The sequence below is a fragment of the Cicer arietinum genome, chromosome 5, assembly GCF_000331145.2.
Source record: "Cicer arietinum cultivar CDC Frontier isolate Library 1 chromosome 5, Cicar.CDCFrontier_v2.0, whole genome shotgun sequence".
In the NCBI taxonomy this organism is placed as follows: domain Eukaryota; kingdom Viridiplantae; phylum Streptophyta; class Magnoliopsida; order Fabales; family Fabaceae; genus Cicer; species Cicer arietinum.
In genome coordinates, this window is record NC_021164.2 from 40,950,362 (window position 1) to 40,962,621 (window position 12,260).

The following is a 12,260-nucleotide window of genomic DNA, read 5'->3' on the forward strand; positions in this document are numbered from 1 at the left end:
ATTTTATGAGACCGATACTAATTATTATTGTATGAATGATATGTACTTGAGTGTTCTTATCACCTGATTGACATTGTGATATTACTTGAATGTGCCACTTAATTGATTCCTTACTATGTGATTGATGAAACTGATTGTGCATGGTGAGTAGTGTAAATCAAATATCTGGATTTTATTGTGATTGAATGTTATAGATATATAATGATGAATATTGTGAAGTCAAATTGAAACTTATTGAGTTGCGATGATCGAGTAAGTCTAAGATATGTGTTGTAGATTTTGGGGTTAGGATTATTTTGTCATCTTATAGGGAGGGTTTGACAAACCTAGTGATTCAGGGAAGTACAACTTAATGAGCCTGATCGTGGAGGGATACAGTCAAAATGTAAGGTACGATTGATAGACCTTGGGGGTACCTCTAGTGGGTAATTCCTAAGTGGATTAGTGAGTTATTCCCTAAGGTCGGGAGCTACCGTGCAACACAAGAGTACCCCGACCGTCGCGTATATGTGTCTCGGGTTGAGTTGAGGTGATATTTGAGGACTTGGCCATTCATGAATTGTCCGTCCACTCTTGTAGTGGCATAGTATCAGGCCGCCTAACCAAGTACTTCAGAGTAGAATGGTACCAAATGATGAAGAAGTATAGAGTATAGGACATGCATATCATTTCATCCTTGTGGTTGCTTTATTTTGATTTATTTAGATTAACCTTTGATATTATGATCTTGAGTGTTTCTCCTGTTTGTGCTTATTTGACTAATTGCATGTTCTCCTCATTTATCTTATACTATTACTTAATTTTGATACTCACCCCTCGTTGTTTGTGTTTGGCATTTGGGATGGACGCAGACGAGTTGCAAGCTGCATGTGATGACTTGTACCATCAGAATGGCGGAAGCCATCTTGTCTTGGAGACTTTTATTATATGTTTTTTTGTTGACGTTTTTTAGTTTAGGAATTCCCGCTCTTATAGTGACAGCGGGTTGTGACTATTTGCATTTATCATTAAACTTATGTACGCGTGCTTCAAAAATGATTTTATTTACTACTGTTATGATTTGGAGTTGTTAAGTTTGACCAAAATTTTGGATTAATGTGACATGTTCACGATTATGTGATACTCCTTACCTTTAAAAATAAAAATGTTTGAAAGTTTATTTATTTATTTTTTTTGAATTTCATTATTTTAAAAATAAAATTTAAAATAAAAAGTTGATATTAATTTGGGGTTTAGGGTGTCACATTAGTGGTATCAGAGCAAGTCTGTCCAATCAGACTGTGCGTCATATGTTCATTGTGCTTACATACTTGATGATTTTTTTTTTATTTTTTACTATTACTATGCAATGACTTTGTTCTAAGAGAGCAATTTGTTGTGCAAACGTATTTTTGGGTATTTCATGTGGATTATTTTTGCCTCTATGTTTGCATTCTGTTTAATGGTAGCTTACCAATTTTAGATTGGTTGAGATCATTGATTGATGGAACAATGGTGTTGCGACAAGAAAAGTCGAAGCCATTGGTAGTCAAGTTTTACTTGTTTTAATTTTTGTAAGAGCTGCTATCTTTTTGTATGCCTAACACTATCTATACTTTCCTCATGTTTATTAACTTATAAGAGTATTAATTGTTATGATGGGGATGTTCATTATTTTTGATATCTTGTTGTGTTGACTTTAGGTTAAAATTCTTAAGAAGATATTAAAGTTAAGTGTTTTTTTTAAAATAAATATGTTGGGTTATTTTGATAAGTAATCGAAATAAGAAGTGCAAGGCATAAATGATCCTCGTAAAAAAAAAAATTATACAGTGAATAGTTGAGGGGCTTAATGGATTGTGCATAAGGTTCTTAGTTTATTTTGACTCGAGAAGTTTAGGAAGAGTTAAGTTGTGATCTCAAAAGTATTTAGTAGTCGACATTGAATGGATAATAAATACCTACAAGGATATTTGAGTATTACAAGGAAGTTAAGATTGATAAGTGGTTGATAGATGTGTTATAGGAATGATTCTTTTTGGAGTTTATTTATAGAAATGAGATTTTAGTAGGGTCATAGACGTAAGATTGTCATGATATTTTATACTTCATGAGTGTTATGTGTATTTACCTATGTGTAATCTTATCTCTAGAAAGTTAGACTTGTCCCATTTTAATATTGTTGATCTTGGTGAAGCTTGTGATGTGTTCAAGTTTAAAGCATGTAATTGTGTAATATGTTAGATAAATAGATACCCTTAAATTAAGATTAGTGGAAGGAACATGAACTAATAATTTTTCCCTTAAAGGTTTATGAGTATGGTCCTTGTTGAGTCCAATGAAAGAAAAAAGGGGAAGGACATAGTGTTTATTCTTAGGAGCTCAAACTAGTATCAATCATATTGGTAAGAAATTTTTTCTTTATTTGAAGAAAGTATGAACTTGATTCTTAGCTTGTAAGAGAGTGGTACCCAAGAAAATTATATTGAGTGTTGTCGATCGACTGAAAATTGTAAAGGTATTTGGTTATATTGAATAGAACGCCAAAGCTTAAGTTAGGATGTTTTTTGGAATCTCAAATTGTTAAGGGAGCTAAGTAAGAAGATTAATAGTTATGATGCTTGGAGTGAAAATAAACTCTGAAGATGAAATTTATTTAATAGATCAATATTTTTTTTATATACTTTATACTTGTGCTAATCATATTATATATTTTATTTATTCAATAATTTGTTCTATATATTTGGTTTATTTAAATTAATGCGCTAATAATGAAACTTAGCCATGCTCAGGTTTTTGTTCTATATATGTGATTGATGAGACTGGACTGTGTATTGTGAGTAGTGTAAATCAAACATTAGGATTTTATGTGATTGATTGATATAACTATATATAATGATTATTTTAATATTTCTTAAAATAGTTTTATGATTATTAATACTAAATATAATTTATGGTTTTATTTGTAGGATGGTTTTATTTGGTTAATCTGATTTTACACTATGGGTTTATTTTTAGCAATAAGTATTTCTTTAAAATAATATCGTAGTTAGAAATGTAAATTTTAATAGATTACTGATTAACATATTAATTTTAATAGATATTTGGTTCATCAAATAGACTATTAATGATTAATGATTAACATACTATTAACTTTATGTTTATTGCTATATTTTATGGTGTAGATATTTTTTTACATAATACTCTTTTTATTTTAGTGGAGGATCTAACAAATTTTCACAACAAAGTAAAAATTGAATATTGAATATCTTTGTTAAAAAAATAATATATCAATGCAGAAAACTCAACCTATTATTTATTTCTATCTCTTTTAGTGACATTGTAAAATATTTTCATTTAGACATCTAATCAAATTTTACCATATATATATTTTGTATAGCGGATTACAAAATAATATTGTGACATATATAAATTAAGAAATATTTTTTTTTTTCTTTTCATTAAGCTAAAAGTTAATGAAAATCTAAGTGTACCAAAAAAAATAACTTTTAATCTTTTAATATATAATTGTCAATCATGTCATATTCCAAAATTGACAATCATAAACAATTTTCTCATTTAGGGTGTGTAAATGTATTCAAGATGATATTTTTCAATGATTATAAATGGAGAACAACATAGATTGTCAAATCAAACTTACATTTACAAAGAGAAATACAATATTTAGAAGATAAACAAGAACAATGTCAAAGAGTGAGATGAAAAATGCCGTTATGATTATGGTCATAATTATGGCAATGAATATGTTTGTTTTTGCTCAAGTCGATGAATCTCCTTCACCAACACCACCTGAAGATATAGATAGTAAAATCGGTGAATTGCTTTGTCTTGGCAAGTGTGGCTTAACATGTACACCTGAATTAAAAAATCCTATATTGTATATAGCTTGTCTTACCGGTTGTACATTGCAATGCCAAGACAGCCCATCACCTGTTGCATATGATTGTGCTACTAATTGTGCTTATTCGAAGTCCAATACTGTTGGTATGTTTATATTTTCTCTATTTTATTTTATATATTGATATGATGAATCAAGCTAATATTATAAATTAATAGAGTTGACTTAAACAATGATTTCTTATATTTTGATATTTTATTTTTTCAAATGCAGGTAGCACTAATGGAATCGTGAACTCATGCTTGGAAACTTGCAAGGACAAATAGTGTGTATTACTAGATGCATTTAACACGAAATAAATTTTAAATGAATAAATTTTAAATAAATAAACTTTATGGTGATAATGTCAATTAAGAGATGGGCAGCAAAATATTGAAACAATTTTTTCTTGTGTCTATGTTTTGATTGTACCTTGATATCATCCTCAATCTCTTCACCAATCTCTTTACAAATGATTACCTACCGATCACTTTTCATTACATGTAATTTGTAATTATATGAAATTTACATGCCAGATATTTGGTGATTTTAATTGAAACTGGATTTAACGCTAACTTTGTTGAAATAATTGATTTCTCCTTATTCAACATAATTTTGAAATGACAACCAAATCAAATGGAACATACTTGATTGAATCTTAGCTTTATTAGCGGTGCCTGTGAAACTATATTTACTATTTTATGTGTTTATATTACTTTTAGATTTTAGCGGTTTTAGTGTATGATTTTAATGTTTCCAATACTTATACAAAGGATGACAATTGTTTATCCTTCTCGATGGGAGATTTATGGTTTGGATTAATAATCGGCACTAAATAAACATTTCATTAAGCCCGCCTTCCCACTTTGAAAGCTTTATCGTGGCCAAATCAAGTTTTCTATGGGAGTTAATTAACAAGTGAAGCAAAAAGAATGACAAACACAAAAGAGCTTAAGCTTTAAGCAAAAATGATCAGTGCTACATGGTGTTATATCTTTAATAATGAAAGAGTAAAACCAGTAGAATCGCTAACACGAGACCTAGTGAAGCAACAATCAAGTTAAAAGTGTTGAAAAAACCTTAATAACGTTGTGCTCAACAATCCATGTCAATTACATGATGAATAGCCAAAGGCGGAAGCGTACCTGTGGGAATTGCCATTAATGAAGTCCTGAGATGATGATGATAGAGCCAATGGGTTGGGTGATCTTCCTCAGCAAAACACCCTGAAGACCTTGCTCTCTTGATGGGGATAGAGAGAACCAGAGAATTTTCTCCTTTAGGATTTTGAAACTGAATAGTCTGGTTGTGTTTGCCTTGGGGACCATTACCCCTATATATAACTATTATTAGTTATATCCCAAATTGCAGTATTTCCAATTCAGCCCCTCATTAAATTAGAAACTGCCTGGTATCTACACTATTAATTTTCATAACTATTATGCTCTTTAGCCATAAACTATTATATATTATTTGACCCCTAGTTTATTGGCTAATTATATAATGACCCTAACACACTTTATTAATTAATTACATATGTGACCCATAAATCTTACAATCTCCCACTGGTCACACATGTATCCTTAGGAGTGTGTTAGACTTTATGACGTCAAAAATGTCATTATAATTACCTTGAGTATAATCCAAATTGTCCCGTCCATTAATCATATCAGCACATGGAACCAAAGAGGCTTTCGTCATAATAAGCATAACTAAACCCATCAATGATCACCCGTACTGACACAACTAAATGACATAGACCCATTATGAAAAGTGTAGCATGAAAATTACATGAAGTTGGTCAATGCATGTCAATTTTCAACTGGTCCTACTTTATCGAATGAGATCATACCATAACTTAAATGTACAAAGTAACCAAAAACTGAATACTTTAAACTTTATTTCTGATCAGAAAGTCCAAATACAATGTATTTGTACTTTACAATTAAACATAGAACATGAATTACATAATGGACGAAACTCCCACTAAAATCAAGATTCCTCAAGCTGTAGCACACTCATGTGAGCAGTGTGCTCATGAAAGACCTTGGGTGGTAGACCTTTAGTGAGTGGATCCGCAATCATGGAGTTTGTCCTTAAGTGTTCTATGGATATCTGTCCACTTTGTACCTTCTCTTTAACAACTAGGAACTTAATGTCAATGTGCTTTGACTTGGTTGAGCTCCTATTATTGTTAGAATACAGGACTGCTGATCTATTGTCACAATACAACTTGAGTGGTCTTTCAATCCCTTCAACTATTTGCAGCCCTGTGACAAAATTTCTCAGCCAAATGCCCTGGTCAGATGCCTCATGAATTGCTACGAATTCTGCTGCCATGGTTGATGAGGCAGTAAGACCTTGCTTGGCACTACGCCAAGAAACTGCTCCACCAGCTAACAGAAAGACATAGCCTGAAGTTGATCTTAAGCTGTCTTGGCATCCCGCAAAATCCGAGTCAGAGTACCCAGTGATCTCTAACTGGTCTGACCTCCTATATGTGAGCATGTAGTTTCTTGTTCTCTTCAAATATCTCATGACCCTCTTGGCTGCTTTCCAATGGTCAAGACCTGGATTGCTTAAATATCTGCCTAAAATCCCTACTATGAACGCTATGTCTGGACGCGTACATACTTGGGCATACATAAGACTCCCTACAGCTGAAGCATAAGGGATCTTTTGCATTTCTTGAATTTCCAAACTTCCCTTAGGGCACTGTTTGAGACTAAACTTGTCTCCCTTAGCAACTGGGGTGTCCCCTGGTTTGCAATCCTGTAACCCAAACCTTTTGAGAACCTTATCGATATAGCTCTTTTGTGACAATCCAAGAATACCTCGAGATCTGTCTCGGTGTATCTGAATTCCTAATACAAAAGAGGCGTCACCAAGATCTTTCATCTCAAAATGCTTTGATAGAAATTTCTTAGTTTCGTGCAACATGCCTATATCGTTAGTGGCAAGCAGTATGTCATCAACATACAAGACCAGGAAAATATGTCTGCTCCCACTGAACTTATGATACACACAATCATCAACTGTATTCATCTCAAAACCAAATGAGAGAATTACTTGATGAAATTTATGGTACCATTGACGAGAAGCTTGTTTTAGCCCATAAATGGATTTTCTTAGTTTGCACACCATATTCTTTGGGTCTCCCAACACAAAGTTTTCTGGCTGCACCATATAGATCGTCTCATCAATGTCGCCATTGAGAAAAGCTGTTTTTACATCCATTTGATGAAGCTCCAAATTAAAGTGAGCAACAAGAGCCATGATTATTCTTAAAGAGTCCTTCGATGAAACCGGAGAGAAAGTCTCTTTATAATCAATCCCTTCCTTTTGAGTATAACCCTTAGCTACAAGACGTGCCTTATATCTCTCCACATTACCATTGGAATCCCGCTTGGTTTTAAAAATCCATTTGCAACCAATGGGTTTCTTTCCTTCAGGTAATGGGATAAGTTCCCAAACTGAATTGTCTTGCATAGACTTGTACTCCTCATTCATTGCTTCGATCCACTTATCTGAACGAGAATCTTGCATGGCTTGATGAAAGTTGACTGGGTCGTCTTCCGTCATGCCAACATTTTCCTCTACCTCATTGATAAATACTACATAATCATCCGAAATAGCATTTTTCCTTTCTCTAGTGGATCTCCGCAATGGAGCTGGCTCTTGAGGCACTTGTTCTTGAGGATCTTGAATTTGATCTGGATTTTGTTCTTCCTGAACAACCAGATCATCTTGAGTTTGTTCAATAATGGGAAAGTCAATTGGTGGAAGAATCAGTTCTGGAATTGTTACCGATTCTTCCTCAAAGACAAAATCTTTAACCTTAATCTTCCCCCCAAACTCAATATCCTCAAAGAACGTTGTCGTTCCCGTCTCAAAAATTGTTCTCAAATTAGGATCATAAAATTTATAGCCCCTTGATTTTTCTGAGTACCCTATAAAATAGCTGCTAATTGTTCGGGGTTCAAATTTCTTTTCATTCGGCCTATAAGGCCTTGCCTCAGCTGGACATCCCCAAACATGAAAGTGCTTCAGGCTAGGCTTACGCCCAATCCAAAGCTCATAAGGTGTTTTAGCCGCTGCCTTAGTTGGTACTCTATTAAGAATGTATGCTGCTGTTTTTAATGCCTCTCCCCAGAGTGACTCTGGCAAGGTGGAATGACAAATCATACTCCTTACCATATCCTTAAGAGTCCTGTTTCGTCTTTCAGCTACACCATTCATGCTGGGTGACCCCGGCATAGTGTATTGTGGGACGATTCCACATTCCTCTAGGTATTTGGCAAATGGTCCCGGACGTTGTTCACCTGAACCGTCATATCTGCCGTAGTATTCACCACCACGATCAGATTTGACCTTTTTAATTCTTTTATTAAGTTGATTCTCAACTTCTGCCTTAAAGGATTTGAACACGTCTATTGATTGGGACTTTTCGTGAATTAGGTAAAGGTAGGCATATCTAGAGTAATCGTCTATGAATGATATAAAATATTGTTGACCATTCCAAGAAGGAGTTGGAAATGGCCCACAGATGTCCGTATGTATCAATTCTAAGACGTCTGTAGCTCTATATGCGCCTAATTTCTTATCTTTAGTCTGTTTTCCTTTAATGCATGCTACACAAACGTTAAAGTCTGTGAAGTCAATGGAATCTAAAATTCCATCTGACACAAGTCGTTCAACTCTATTTTTAGAGATGTGACCTAGACGTTTGTGCCAAAGCACTCCTGAATTGAAATTGTCAATTTTCCGCTTAGTACCACGTGATTCCACATTCAAGGTTTCATTATAGTTAGCCACAGTTTCCAACAAATAAAGATTATCATAACCAGAAAGTAAACCGGTTCCAACAACATTCGAATTTAAAGACAAAGTAAATTCTTTATTCCCGAATGAACAATAATATCCTGATTTGTCCAAATAAGAAATAGAGATCAAATTCCGTCTAAATGACGGTACAACAAAAGTGTCTTCTAAAATCAAATAATGACCGGAACTTAATAATAATCTAAATTTTCCTATGGCTTCAACTTCTACCTTCTTCCCATCTCCTACATAGATGCATCTTTCAGTATCACTAGGCTTTCGGAAGTTCAGGCAACCCTGCATTGAAACACTGATGTTAGTAGTTGCACCAGAGTCTAACCACCAAGTGTTTCCAGGTACTGAAGCTAAATTAACCTCAGAACAGACCAAAGACAGAATCATACCTTTCTTAACACGCCAAGCGTGATATTTGGCACAATCCTTCTTCACGTGTCCAGAACTCCTGCAGAAGAAGCAGTTGTTATCCTTAGTCTGCTTCTTTTGTTCTGGACCCTTAGCAGCAGCTTTGTTCTTGGGCTCCTCAATTCTTTTCCTTTTGCCCTTGTCTTTAGAGATGCTAGTAAAGTGAGCACTTTCAGTCCTATCTTGCTTCAGCCTGTCCTCTTCTTGCACACATAATGAAATGAGCTCATTAAGAGTCCATTTCTCCTTTTGACAATTATAAGTCACCTTAAACTGACTGAATTGCGAAGGAAGAGACAGCAATACTAAATGAATGAGTAAGTCATCTGACAACTCAAGCTTTAGACCTTTAAGCTTAGAAGCAATGTTGGACATCATCATAATGTGCTCTCTTATATTTCCCTTGCCTTGATACTTCATGGAAATTAAATTCTGAAGCAAAGAACTTGTTTCAGCCTTATCACTTTTTTCAAAGCGTTTTTCCATCTCAACAAGGAAATTTTTAGCTGTAACTATCTCATTCGAGACAGCACCTCTAAAGACCTCAGGAATGTCACGCTTTATGATCATAAGACTTATGCGATTTGAGCGATCCCATTTCTCATACTCTAATTTTTCTTCAGAAGAACTAGAGTCCTTAGGAGTAGAGGGTCGATCAATTCTTAATGCAAGGTCTAGATCCATGCAGCCAAGAACAATCAAAATGTTCTCTTTCCATTCCTTAAAATTTGTCCCATTAAGGACAGGAATAGAACTCAAATTTGCAGATATGGAAGCAACCGATGCTGTGGATTAAATAAAGAACGAAACTTAGAAACTCACATTATAAGAAAATAAATCAATAAATAAATAAATACATATGTTCAAATTATGGAATTTAACCCATCTCAAGATACCCAGTGCACCATTGATGTCAAGTCTTTGGACAGTAACACCAACTGCTAGTGGTACTCTTGTTGCAACGATCAAATATTGACAATAAGACATGTCAAACAATAAACCTTCCTTTGGGCCGATTTACTGCTCACATGTATACCAAATAATTGTCACACATTTATCATCGCAGGTGTACCATGTAATTCTGCCAAATATTAACCTTCCTTTGGGCCGGTCAATACCCGCATGAATAAACATATACACAGCCATTTGACATTCTTCACGAGCAATTTAGACAAGAGAGGTCACTTTGGCGACTTCAAGTTTCAATTAACTCATTCAAAAATGTCAAACTTGACTTGAACATATATTTATTATCTCCAAATAAAACAATATTTATAAATAAAAAAAAATTTATATCCAAATAAAACAATATTTAAAAAATAAAAATTATTTTTCACTAGTGAAGAAATAAGCTCAATAACAAAGTGAAGAAATATACTATTACTAATGCACGTTTGCAATAAATCATTCCAATTTCCAACAGAATAAATTGCTGCCAACTGTTAGATATGATCTAGCTTGCTGAAATTTCAAATATTTCAAGTCCATCCCTTAAGATATGACCATTCTTTCCTTTCTGATGTTACTTAATCAGAAAGTTGGCACGTTCGGTGTCCATGATACCCACCATGTTTGCCCCATAGACCGCAATGGCGTGTGTATATGGCAGATTGTTTTCCTTCTGCCGTCAACAACACTGCCATGACAAGGATATGAAAATTGCACCTATAATTGTTTCATCATGTAATCAAGTATCAAGGGCGTTGAGGTACCATTAGATCCATTGACCCCTGATAAGCTTGTTATGACTAGTAGAACGAGTTTAGCATAATTTCTCAAGTGGAAACAGATATAATCATATAACTGTAAGCCACGAGCCCGTGACAAAATAAAGGAAAAAATTAAAAAGAGTGTCAAAAGTAGTGAGCAACCCCTAACTTTTCAAACACGTTAAAAATATGGATTCCATAATATATATATCAAAATTCCCAAATTCCCAAATTACAAACCCTAATTTTTCAAACACGTTAAAAATATGGATTCCATAATATACATATCAAAATTCCCAAATTCCATCTTAAAACAAAGACAATAACCGAATTTCATCATGAATTAAACATGGTAGGCTCTGATACCAATTGTTGAAAAAACCTTAATAACGTTGTGCTCAACAATCCATGTCAATTACATGATGAATAGCCAAAGGCGGAAGCGTACCTGTGGGAATTGCCATTAATGAAGTCCTGAGATGATGATGATAGAGCCAATGGGTTGGGTGATCTTCCTCAGCAAAACACCCTGAAGACCTTGCTCTCTTGATGGGGATAGAGAGAACCAGAGAATTTTCTCCTTTAGGGTTTTGAAACTGAATAGTCTGTTGTGTTTGCCTTGGGGACCATTACCCCTATATATAACTATTATTAGTTATATCCCAAATTGCAGTATTTCCAATTCAGCCCCTCATTAAATTAGAAACTGCCTGGTATCGACACTATTAATTTTCATAACTATTATGCTCTTTAGCCATAAACTATTATATATTATTTGACCCCCAGTTTATTGGCTAATTATATAATGACCCTAACACACTTTATTAATTAATTACATATGTGACCCATAAATCTTACAAGTGAAGCAAAAAGAATGACAAACACAAAAGAGCTTAAGCTTTAAGCAAAAATGATCAGTGCTACATGGTGTTATATCTTTAATAATGAAAGAGTAAAACCAGTAGAATCGCTAACACGAGACCTAGTGAAGCAACAATCAAGTAAAAAGAGCCATGATAAATTGTTCATTGAAACATAGACGTAGATGCAAACAACAAATAGGATTTCAAGGTGTCGACCAAGTCATGCGTGTTACACTCTAAACCCCAAAATAATATATATAATAATTTATACTAGATTTAAAAATAAAATAAAAACAATTTACAACGGATAAATAAAATTTTTTTCCAGTGAAATATAACTTTTGTAACTATTATAGGATATCACCTTTCTCATTGTACATATGAAACACTTTAAACTTAATTTCCCAAATAAAAAGGTACAATCTCATTAAATTAGATTTAACTATAATTTCTTGATTTTATTTTTAAAATTACTACCACTAATAAGGTTTTTCTAATTAAATGAGTAAAATAAAGTTTATAAATCTTATTCTCAGGATCACATATCAGAGCGACTTCTTTCAAACT

At 33.7% G+C, this 12,260-nt stretch overlaps 1 protein-coding gene across 1 annotated transcript; it reads right to left on the reverse strand.

The window, feature by feature from the left end:
• Window positions 1-8,203: 8,203 nt before the first annotated feature.
• Window positions 8,204-9,910, reverse strand: LOC140920313 (uncharacterized). Its single transcript, XM_073368469.1, has 2 exons — window positions 9,103-9,910; window positions 8,204-8,995 (listed from the first exon to the last, which is right to left on the reverse strand). The coding sequence occupies exons 1-2, from the start codon at window positions 9,803-9,805 to the stop codon at window positions 8,970-8,972; spliced, it is 729 nt and encodes a 242-aa protein (XP_073224570.1). The 5' UTR covers window positions 9,806-9,910; the 3' UTR covers window positions 8,204-8,969.
• Window positions 9,911-12,260: the final 2,350 nt, after the last annotated feature.

Bases quoted from the DNA above. Each gene is read 5' to 3' on its own strand.
- LOC140920313 (XM_073368469.1), bottom strand. From the start codon at position 9,805: ATGGATCTAGACCTTGCATTAAGAATTGATCGACCCTCTACTCCTAAG. The intron at 8,996-9,102 runs GTATGATTCTGT...GTTTCAATGCAG, and splicing joins CGCTTGGCGTGTTAAGAAAG to GGTTGCCTGAACTTCCGAAA.